Source organism: Rhinoderma darwinii, chromosome 6 (genome assembly GCF_050947455.1).
Source record: "Rhinoderma darwinii isolate aRhiDar2 chromosome 6, aRhiDar2.hap1, whole genome shotgun sequence".
In the NCBI taxonomy this organism is placed as follows: Eukaryota; Metazoa; Chordata; class Amphibia; order Anura; family Rhinodermatidae; genus Rhinoderma; species Rhinoderma darwinii.
Genome location: NC_134692.1, coordinates 145,410,708 through 145,422,095, shown reverse-complemented (window position 1 = coordinate 145,422,095; position 11,388 = coordinate 145,410,708). Strand labels below are relative to the sequence as shown.

The 11,388-nt window shown below is 48.3% G+C and overlaps 2 protein-coding genes across 2 annotated transcripts; one reads left to right on the top strand and one right to left on the bottom strand.

The window, feature by feature from the left end:
* Positions 1-63: 63 nt before the first annotated feature.
* Positions 64-2,880, top strand: LOC142656096 (vitamin K epoxide reductase complex subunit 1-like protein 1). Its single transcript, XM_075830968.1, has 3 exons — positions 64-304; positions 1,368-1,477; positions 2,077-2,880. The coding sequence occupies exons 1-3, from the start codon at positions 117-119 to the stop codon at positions 2,310-2,312; spliced, it is 534 nt and encodes a 177-aa protein (XP_075687083.1). The 5' UTR covers positions 64-116; the 3' UTR covers positions 2,313-2,880.
* A 1,270-nt stretch (positions 2,881-4,150) lies between these two features.
* Positions 4,151-11,102, bottom strand: LOC142656069 (up-regulator of cell proliferation-like). The gene is given in 2 exon segments (XM_075830930.1): positions 4,151-8,936; positions 10,896-11,102. Coding segments are annotated over 2 exon segments (4,887 nt in total). The 5' UTR covers positions 11,089-11,102; the 3' UTR covers positions 4,151-4,242.
* Between the last annotated feature and the right edge of the window lie 286 nt (positions 11,103-11,388).

Sequence of the window (11,388 nt, the reverse complement as noted above, 5' to 3'; positions counted from 1 at the left end):
AACCACACCTCCCGGCATTCCCTGCGCGCTGCCCCGCCTCTTCCGGTTCTTGAGTCCAGTCAGCGTTGTCCGCGGTGTTGAGTGGCAGGTGTGGACACGTCAGCTGTGCGGAGAGGATGGCGGCGGCTGCTGCTGCGGTGCTGCCGGGCTGGGAGCGGGCGGTGCGGCTGCTGGTCTGTGCCCTGGGCATTGCCCTGTCTGTCTATGCCTATCATGTGGAGACCTCCCGGGAGAAGGACGCGGCGTACAGGGCGCTGTGCGACATCACCCCGTCCATCAGCTGCTCCAAGGTCTTCACCTCCAGGTCAGAGTATAAGGGGGGTCACATACTTATTCATCATCCCCTGTGTATATATATATGAGGAGGGGGGGGGTCACATACTTATTCATCATCCCCTGTGTATATATATGAGGAGGGGGGGGTCACATACTTATTCATCATCCCCTGTGTATATATATATATGAGGAGGGGGGGGGTCACATACTTATTCATCATCCCCTGTGTATATATATATATATATATATATGAGGAGGGGGGGGGTCACATACTTATTCATCATCCCCTGTGTATATATATATATATGAGGAGGGGGGGGTCACATACTTATTCATCATCCCCTGTGTATATATATATATGAGGAGGGGGGGGTCACATACTTATTCATCATCCCCTGTGTATATATATATATATATGAGGAGGGGGGGGTCACATACTTATTCATCATCCCCTGTGTATATATATATGAGGAGGGGGGGGTCACATACTTATTCATCATCCCCTGTGTATATATATATATATATATATGAGGAGGGGGGGGGGGTCACATACTTATTCATCATCCCCTGTGTATATATATATGAGGAGGGGGGGGGGCACATTCTTATTCATCATCCCCTGTGTGTATATATGAGGGGGGGGCACATTCTTATTCATCATCCCCTGTGTGTATATATGAGGGGGGGGCACATTCTTATTCATCATCCCCTGTGTGTATAATATGAGGAGGGGGGGGGGGTCACATACTTATTCATCATCCCCTGTGTATATATATGAGGGGGGGGGGGTCACATACTTATTCATCATCCCCTGTGTGTATAATATGAGGAGGGGGGGGGGTCACATACTTATTCATCATCCCCTGTGTGTATAATATGAGGGGGGGGGGGGGGTGCACAGGATTTCTTGCCTTCACATTGCTGATTTTCTGCAGCCAGGACACTGACGCTGTGCCCCCCAGACTGCATTTATGGGGGGCGGGCTCTCTGGATGGTTGTGTTGCCTGGCACTGCCCTGAATAACCCATCTGGTGCCAGTGTGGTGCCGCTCCCGGTGCCCTGTTCCTGACTCCTCTTTCTCTGTGTTGCAGGTGGGGCCGTGGGTTCGGACTGGTGGAGAAGATCTTGGGGTCGCAGAGTCCGCTGAATCAGCCCAATAGCGTGTTTGGTGTTTTGTTCTACACGCTGCAGATAGCGCTGGGTACGTAGTGGCTGATACCAGAGAGTGAAGGCTGTGGCCACCCTGTGAGTTATAGAGCAGGCACCGCCGTCACTGTCCACCCCGTAGTCCCCTGCCGCCCCCGTAGTCCCCTGCCGCCCCCGTAGTCCCCTCCCTGCAGGTGCTGCTGCATAATTGGACTTTTTGAGATAAGAATGAAGGCAATGGGCCGCCTCCCCAGTAACAGCGCTACCTTTGTCCATGGTCGTGTCTGGTATTACACCTCAGCAAACTTCATTGCTCCCCCCCCTCCATCTTCCTTCCGCTTCATAAGCCGCCTCCCCTTCTCCTCCCCCATCTTTTTCCACCTCCCCTCCCCCTCCACTGTGATTTTTTCCTGTGTGTCCTCCATGTTAATTACCACTTGGGTGTCTGTTTCTGCCCGTGCCATGAAGCGGATTCTCTTTAAACACGGGCATCTATATGCTTCCAGTAAAGGGTTAACCTAGTGCTGCCCACTATAGTGCCCGGAGCTTCCCTCCCATCCGGACAGGGGGCCGGTCTAGGTTAACCCCTTCCTGTCAATGTGTAGTAGATGGTGCCAGTGCCCTCCTTCACCCTCCTCTCTCTTCTATTATTAGGGTTTGTGGGGCTGGCGGCGGCTGCGGTCACGCTGCTGGTGACCTCGCTGGCGTCCATCGCCGGCTCCCTGTATTTGGCGTACATCCTCGTCTACATCCTGGAGGATTTCTGCGTCATCTGTGTCACCACCTACGTCCTGAACTTCATCCTCCTTCTGCTCAACGTCAAGCGGCTGCGATGGCTGACAGCGGGCACGGCGAGGAAGAAGAGGAAGAACAAGCGGAAGAAACACTGATGACTCCGCCTCCACCACATTTCCTGCGTTATATCACCAATAGGACGCGGAACGCGAGCGCTGGACTCGTGGCGCTCTACGGCAGCGTTACGTTTCTGTGATGTTCATTGATGGTTTTTATGAATATTTTATTGAGATCGGCGCCAATTTTACTTCAGTCGATACAGGTCACGTGGCGTTTACTGCGCGCATTATCGGAAAATGAAAACGCCAAAAGAAAAACGGTGAAGTCTGGAAATGAACGATCGTTTGTGCCAAACCTCAGACGGTAGCGCCGGATTGTAATAAGTACTCAGGGAATAAAACGCCAGGAAATTCGCAACAATAACGCTAATTTCTGAGCGACGGCAGCGAGGAGCGTCCTGGAAAATGTCTGAATGTCGCGGAGCTTCACCTCTGAAGTTTACGGCCATTGACACTACAGGAGCGGCCATCACAGCAATAGAAGACGATGGCTCCACCCCGCGGCTAGCGCCTACGAGCAGCTGACGGTCCGCGCCTTCACGTGCGGTTTCTCAATCATTCCATTTCCTATGGGATTTTATAATAAAGGGAATGTTTTTCAGGATCTGGCGCTGCAGGCGGCTCCTTGTCTCCGTTTGTTACATTTCAGGATTTTTTCCTCACATAGCGGAATATTCTGGTCATCCGATTCTGGGAAAGTTGGGTGATGGCCATTATGGCTTTCTAAACCTCCTGAACGGCAAATCTCCTCCGTGACACAGGGAAAATTTACTACATCTCTAGATATGGCTTTCTGGAGTCTAGAAAAGCTGGGTGACCACCAATATGAATGCAGTTACAGCGCCCGCGGGGTTGTCACCCAGCTTTCCTAGACTGAAAGGCAACTCTGCTGCTGGTCTCTGGTAATGGCGGCTCTACAGGTTGTCACCCAGCTCGCCCAGGTGCAGATATACACCAAATAAGAATAGGAGTGTAGTACCCTCTATGAATGTTCAGTCACAGGACAGAGCGAAAAAAAATGTGAGCCGCCTCCTGAAATACTCTGTGCAGCTGGAAGAGGGTCTAGTCTTGTGGGAGGTCACAGACCGTTACATAGTGGAAAGAGCTCGGTCTTCCCAGCAGCACAGAGTTTTTCAGGAGGGTGTGCTGATCTTGGTGGTGGATTGACAGGACGTCACCATTTAGGAAACCGCTGACACATCACAGAGAATAATCAGATAAAACGTCACATTTATTAAGGAAAAACATTTACAGAGGAATCCCGGGAATATATAATTACCATGGCATCTATCTCAGGCTTACAATGTCCTAAAACCGGTGGCTCTAGTGAAACTACAACCCCCAGCATGCCCGGACAGTCCTTCCTGCTGCAGTCACGTCGATCTTGCGCTTGCTCTGGGGTTGCCAAGGTAACAGCAAAAGACTAACTGCATAGACGTCCTGTCATGTGACCTCCACTTATTGGAACACATTCATCAGAATGGAGGTCACCTGACAGGAAGTCCATGCAGAAGACAGGAAGCCTCATGGTGACCCCAGAGCAAGCGCAATGTCTATATGACCGGAGAAGGAAACACAAGGAGGTGAATGTTACTTAAAAACCAATTCACCCTACATTTATTGTGTCGTGTGTTCTGGAGATACGGGACCTGCGCCCACCATGTGCGGGACCTCGGACTAAAGGCGAGTACAGAAGAGGACAAACTATTTTTGCTGTGGCGAAACAAGTCCCAGCGTGAACTGTCTGGGAAAGCGGCAGGTTGGAGCCCGTCTCTTTAGATCGTAGGACGTCGTAAACACTCGTTATAATAGAAAGACCCCCCCCCCTAGAGTGACCACCGATGAGCCCCACCCAAAACCACGTAAAAAGCCGTTTACAAGAGCTAAAGAGGGAGTGAAGAAAATCCCATCGTCTTCGTTCTTCCAGATGGAAACGCAACATTGGCCAAAACTCCCGTGTGGCCCCTCATCTCATGTTGAATGACTCCTGTAGGCTTTGGAGCGCTTGCTCTTTGGTGATCAGATACCAGTCCTCCGGCAGCTCGGCCGGCCTCGCGTTGTAATAATCTGAAAACTGTTTATTATACTCCTTGAACACAAATTTCCAGTAATCCGAGGCTCCGATGGTGGCGTCGGGCTGTAGGCTCCAGTCGGGGTAAATTCTGCTGTATTCTTTGTAAAGACGAGGTTTCCAGTCCGTGTCGGAGTTTAGGAAGGTCGTGTTGCCAACCACATCAGTGGTACATATGGAATGGGACAGCACCTTAGACTCCATGCACCTGTACGTGCCTAACCCTTGTGGTCGGTGAACGGAGGCAAAGTGCTCCTTGTGGTTGGCCGCTCCGGCCTCGCAGGGGACTTTACAGAATGGACACTGCTTCCCGCAGCCAAACACCTTCCTGAACAGCTCGTTCTGAGGCTTCACCGATGCCTTGGAGAGGACATACTCAATAGTAAAATGTTTCATTTCTGTAACAATTTGTCTTTCCACGTCCTCAAGGAACATCTCAATGTCGGCCGAGAACTGGATCGGATTGGCGTTATTTTGAAACACGATGACCTTCATCTCGTTCTGCGCTATGACCAAGTCTTTCTTCAGCATGACACAAAACGTCTTCAGACATTCCAGAACACTAGAACTTTCTCTCACTTTTGGGTCTTTGAGGACTTGTCTTATTTTTCTTAAGATGGAGACCAAGATGTTGGATTTTAAAGATTCCAGAGATGCGGACTCCTTATATTTCTTAGTAATGTATTTTATTATCCAAGTCTTCACAAAAGTCTCATAATGGTTGTTGTATTTTACGTACTGGGTGAAATCTGGGTTTTCCAAGAGCTCCTTGAGCAGCGTATACTGGAAGAAGGTTCTGCTGCTGTACCGGATGGAGTCGCCGCTCGTTAATATGTCATTTACCATTTCTCCACCCAAATTTTTATACACGTAGTCCGTGAGGGAAGGTTTCAGACAAGCCTCGCAGAACCGCTGGGCTCTGACCTTCGATTCATCCTTTTCTTGGTAAACGTTTAGAAACATGGAGAAGTATTGAGGTTTCAGCTTGTCCAGGTAAAACCTTGTGTTGTTCTCTTGGAAGAAAACACTGGTCTTCTTCTGGAACACGGGAGCAGCTCGACCCAAGAGGTAAAGTTTTAGGTCCAGCTCGAACAATGGAGTAAGGTGGAGGGCTCTTATGTCCTCCTGGTTGAGTTTTTCATTTATGGTGTTGAGAAGCTCTCGGCTGTAGGTGTGGTGGTAATCCTTCATGGTGTTCACTTGCTCGGTTACATGCCGACCGCACTCGTCTTTCAAGGAGGCCACGAGATCGTTGACCTTATTCCAGTACTCTGTATGAATTGCTTCCGGCATACTTTCATAGTAGCTAGGTTGAACGTATCTGTTGTCCAGGCTTAACCCGTTCTGCCCGTAGTCATCTAAACTCCGTACGTCGTTGAGCTTCTCGTTGATGTAACCGGCTTTGTGTCTCATCTCCTTTCTCAGCTGTTCTACCATCTCCTGACTGACGTTGTGCTCCTTTAAGCTGCTGAGCTGTAGGCCCGATATGGTTTTATTCCACATGTTCTCAAACTCGGACTCCAGCTCTTCGTTGGTCAGTTGGTGTTTTATACTCTTGCAGTTGTCCAGCAGACTGGTGGCTTTCTCTTCAATAATCTTTAGGTAACTGTTCTGTACAAATTGTATCTCGTGCTTTCCTCGCTGTATCCGGATCGCTTCCTCACATTTCATTCCTAAATTATCTTCAATTTCATTCCTGAGTGTCATCACACTCTTATAGAAGTCCTCCTTGTACCTTTCTACAAGATGTACGTATTTGTTCCCGCACTCGAAGTACTTCTCCAGGTCTCCCAGCATGTCTCGTTCCTCTTCCTCTAGCACTCGCTGCATGTCTTCTTTGATCCCAGTCCATGTCTCGGCCTCCAGTTCTGAAGCCGATTGGTTTGATATTTCATTCTCTGCCTCAATCATCCACTTGTACATTGCTTTACGGAATTTCCACTCCAGCTCTGAATATTTTATTGTAAGCCGGTTATAGGCCTCGGCCACCAGACTGTTCCTAAAGCTGAAGATGAAATGTTCGTACTTCACGGCGCTCCACAAGCTTTTTACCCATTTGATGAAATCCAAAATACTTTGAGATCTTGATTGTCGCTGGTTTTTCATTATTTCAAACAAATGTCTTTTTAGTTCAAAAATATTCTCGCTGTAACCGGTATTAACAGAAGCCATCGGTAAAACCCCGTGCCAGAGCCCAGGAACGTACTAGCTGTGCTCCTCAGGATCGTAATCCATGACATCAGAGAATTTTGCAATGTTATCTTTTTCTTCCATTCTTGATGCTACTTTTGTCATTTCATCTAATTGTTCTAGAAGTTTCTTCCTGTCTCTCATATTCTTGTCATGGGCGGACACATCACTCACGTTCTGATGGACAAACTGACAATTAGGCTTCTTGCCAACGTCTTTCATCCTTAGAAAAGCATGGACCACTATCTGCAAAATATCTTTCATCTCTGCAGTATTTTCCATGGCCATGTTGACTATGGTGATGTCACTCAACCCAACCACTAGTATGGCCAACTCATTGTCATGTTCATAACTGTCATCAAGAGAAGCCAATTCAGGAGCCTTCAACCCTTCAGTGTCAATCACCAGAATGAATTCACAGCCTAGTTCCTCCTGGAAGTTCTCCTTCACTTTAATAAGGGTCATGAAGGCTCCTCGCGTGCATCGTCCACTGGCCACAGGGAACTGTAGACCAAACATGGTGTTCAGAAGGGTGGACTTCCCTGTACTCTGCACCCCCAGCACGGTGATCACTCTCATCCTACATTGTCCTCCCGTCTTCTTATCCAGCTCAGTCAGGACGTCAGTTATCCACTGTAAGGGAATGTTGGAGGCATCTCCATCCATCAGCTCCAATGGGAACCCATCCAGCAGGAGATCGGCGACTATTCCTGGGATTTGATAAAGTGTATACCCCATATAGTTCTTTGCTATAAAACATTGAGCTTCGTAAAACTGCCCTACCTCTCTGATAAAATGTTCTATCCCTAACGAGCTGTTTAATATTATCTGATCCAAGTCTTTCAACTTGTCTACGTTGGATGTTGGGTTATAGCAGTGCTCCTTGTACTCGGCTTGTATAGCGCTCATGTGCTTTCGAGAGATGGAGTCCAGATAGAGTTTCATCCACCTCAGAAAGTAGTGTTTCTCAGCTTGGGTTAAGTTCTTGATTGCACTGAGGAACCTGACTATGCCCTCAGGGAACTGGAGATCACTTTGTTGCTTCCGTAGATCAGAACATTTCTTGGCCAATTGTGTTTTGTAGTCCTCTGCGTTACCACTGCCCAGTCCTCTCATCCTACATATTTCCTTCTCCGTTTTGGCCAGCTGCCGCCATAGATCTCCTTGCAGTCTCATGGTTTCATTTTTATACTGCACAACATCCTTAATGTTCTTCGTAATCTCCCGAGCGACTTTCCTGGTGTTCTGATGTTCCTCCGAGCTCTCATCCACACGTATCCCAAGATCTTCTGCAAAATGGGACATCTCCTCCAGAGTAATGTAGCAAGAGGAAGATCTAATTAGATCTGTGATGATTGACTGTAATTTCTTGACTAGTTCTGCATCATTTACGGAGATGTTCTTCACCAAGACGTGTTTTCTGTTGATTTTTAGAACGGGGTACAACATCTTTACGTATGTTTGTGTCTCCCCACTTATCCCCCTAGATGGAGGAGCAATGATAATGAAGTAGTTTGTGTTGGTCTCCTCCATCTTTACTAGTAGGTGGTACTGCCTCTCATCTATACTCTCTATGAAGATGAAGACGGCTGTAGACACCTTGGTTAGAAAGCTAAACTGCTCCCAGTTGGACTCTAGGTCACCACGGAGGTTGGTCACTGCAATTGGATCAGCAAATATGTCCGAGTTTTCCCGGCCCCCAGGAAAGAACCAGGCAATCTCTACAAGTCCATCTGACATTTCCCTTAAAATATTTGCACCCTCCATGTTCTGATGGACAAAGAAATCATGATGTTTTTGAGCCGAGCTAAGAATACAATTTAGAATTCTTGACTTGGACAAATTGCATTTTCCCAGCCTGGCGAAGGAGAAGACCGGCATAGGAATATTCACCAGGTTGTCTTCTCGGCATCCTTTACTGTCGGCTATGGCGTGAGGTCTCCATCGCTTCACGATATCTCTCATCGTCCACAACATGAACGTGCTTCCTGCGCCGTCCCCAGTGGGAAGAAGCAGAGGGAGAGCAAACTGGCACATGGACATTTTTGTGACAATCTCTTGTTGCAGGAAGCTGTCGGAACAATGCAGGAGAAGACACAGGACATCTAAGGGGTGGATGGAGCTTGAATTGTCCATCTCATCCATGAAATCCATATCCTCCTCATGCAGCGCGCTGATTTTTGTATCCGGGGATTGGTTAAATCTTGTGTTTCTTGCACTGCTGTTCAAAGCCATGAGGTTTTGTAGGAAACGCCAAGGAACCTCCTCAATCCTCTGGGGTACGATCCTCTTTAGATCTTCTTGTCCGATCTTTAAGACGTCCATGAGACTGAGCTTTGACGATCTGAACTTTTCCATGTTTAATTCCTTACATTTTTTATCAAATGTTTTTGTTTCTGCTGTGGATAGAAAAAAAAAAGGACACTTGTGATATGTTGTATTATATTTGGTGCCATATATAGATATACACAGAGGACGTGTCACCAGTTTAAGCTTTTCCTAGTAGGTGTGTGATATCATGAAGTGGCGGCCATAATGGCTCCTATCCAATTTCCTCTTATTTTCCTGCCTGGTTATACATTCATGCTTTTCTTGCCCCTTTATCCCTGAATTTACAGCATGTTTAAGCTTCCTTCACTTCCAGAGCTGCATTCACAATTCTGCAGGCCCCAGAGCTGATATCTCCCAGCTGGGTCGATATCTGTACAACGGATGCTTGGTGTCCTTTTAATTCTCCGTAAAGTTTTTTTTTAGTAGAAGTTGCGGGAAAAAACTTTGCCAGAATGCAGTGCAACAGGGAGCTTTGCATTATAGGCGGTCAGCTAATCTGTTAGGGCGGTGCCTGTCAACAAGCCGTCACATGGTTCCAACAACAACCAGCAGAATTGTGAATGCAGCTCTTACTGTTCTGTTATGATGTAAAGCCATGTGGAGGAAGCTGTATGGTCATGTGGAGGAAGCTGTATGGTCATGTGGAGGAAGCTGTATGGCCATGTGGAGGAAGCTGTATGGCCATGTGGAGGAAGCTGTATGGTCATGTGGAGGAAGCTGTATGGTCATGTGGAGGAAGCTGTATGGCCATGTGGAGGAAGCTGTATGGCCATGTGGAGGAAGCTCTATGCCCATGTGGAGGAAGCTGTATGGCCATGTGGAGGAAGCTGTATGGCCATGGGGTAGAAGCTGTATGGTCATGTGGAGGAAGCTGTATGGCCATGGGGAGGAAGCTGTATGGCCATGTGGAGGAAGCTGTATAGCCATGGGGTAGAAGCTGTATGGTCATGTGGCGGAAGCTGTATGGCCATGGGGAGGAAGCTGTATGGCCATGGGGAGGAAGCTGTATGGCCATGGGGAGGAAGCTGTATGGTCATGTGGAGGAAGCTGTATGGCCATGTGGAGGAAGCTGTATGGCCATGTGGAGGAAGCTGTATGGTCATGGGGAGGAAGCTGTATGGTCATGGGGAGGAAGCTGTATGGCCATGTGGAGGAAGCTGTATGGTCATGTGGAGGAATCTGTATGGTCATGGGGAGGAAGCTGTATGGTCATGGGGAGGAAGCTGTATGGCCATGGGGAGGAAGCTGTATGGCCATGTGGAGGAAGCTGTATGGTCATGTGGAGGAAGCTGTATGGCCATGTGGAGGAAGCTGTATGGCCAGGTGGAGGAAGCTGTATGGTCATGTGGAGGAAGCTGTATGGCCATGTGGAGGAAGCTGTATGGCCATGGGGAGGAAGCTGTATGGCCATGTGGAGGAATCTGTATGGTCATGGGGAGGAAGCTGTATGGCCATGGGGAGGAAGCTGTATGGCCATGGGGAGGAAGCTGTATGGCCATGTGGAGGAAGCTGTATGGCCATGTGGAGGAAGCTGTATGGCCAGGTGGAGGAAGCTGTATGGTCATGTGGAGGAAGCTGTATGGCCATGGGGAGGAAGCTGTATGGCCATGTGGAGGAAGCTGTATGGTCATGTGGAGGAAGCTGTATGGCCAGGTGGAGGAAGCTGTATGGCCAGGTGGAGGAAGCTGTATGGCCAGGTGGAGGAAGCTGTATGGCGGCACATGGACTCCCTGCAGCTTATTACGTGTGCCGCCATATGGTGCTGTGTACATTGCCTTATTTTGGAGATCTCCTCCTCTAGAAGCAATGCTACCTGAGATCAGAGACACACAGCGGTACTGCACAGGGGTCTCTAGGGGCCCTAATACGGCTACATATAACTCCGAGATTTAGCATGAGGCCTTGTACTGAGGATATGAGGGGATTTTACACTACAGACTCGAGAATTAACTTCTCATAGTCCATCCTTGACCCCTGGAGAGTTTCACTGATGCCGGATTAGAGGAATTCTATTTTGTCATACTTACAGTCCCATGTAAATCCGGGCAGGTACGGCATCAGCGTAATGTTAGATATCATCTCCTCCAGCTGTTGATGGTTGGGATCCAAGGCTCGGACTGCGGCTTGCTCAGGATTCTCTTCATGATTTCTTTCCTCCTCTGGTCTATCCGGCTCTAGGAACAAGCCACCGAAATAACAGTCCTCTCCCTCTAGATCCATGGCGCTTGTGAGAAGTCCCTCACCCTGTAAAAAGTGGACAATTCCATGAATGACTCATTACTTCAGCTCCCGTACTAGGACAGATCTTAGTATTGCCCATAGGGGGCAGTATTATGGTAGGTTAGCACAATTTATGATTTTGGCTGTGTGTCTGTATATCTGGAGAGGCTCAGGGTTCTCTGTGTCCTTTGGATGATTTATGTTTTCCTTCTATTATATTCTAAACATGTTTAGGTGTGGAGCTGCAGGTTCAGTGCTCAGTGGGTGTTCCCTCTATAGCTGCTCTTCCACCCCCCTTCC

What these genes read in the sequence shown, in the direction of transcription:
- LOC142656096 (XM_075830968.1), top strand. Translation starts at nt 117, where the DNA reads ATGGCGGCGGCTGCTGCTGCGGTGCTGCCGGGCTGGGAGCGGGCGGTG. An exon ending in TCCAAGGTCTTCACCTCCAG is followed by an intron (nt 305 to 1,367) that starts GTCAGAGTATAA and finishes TCTGTGTTGCAG; the next exon opens with GTGGGGCCGTGGGTTCGGAC. An exon ending in CACGCTGCAGATAGCGCTGG is followed by an intron (nt 1,478 to 2,076) that starts GTACGTAGTGGC and finishes TTCTATTATTAG; the next exon opens with GGTTTGTGGGGCTGGCGGCG.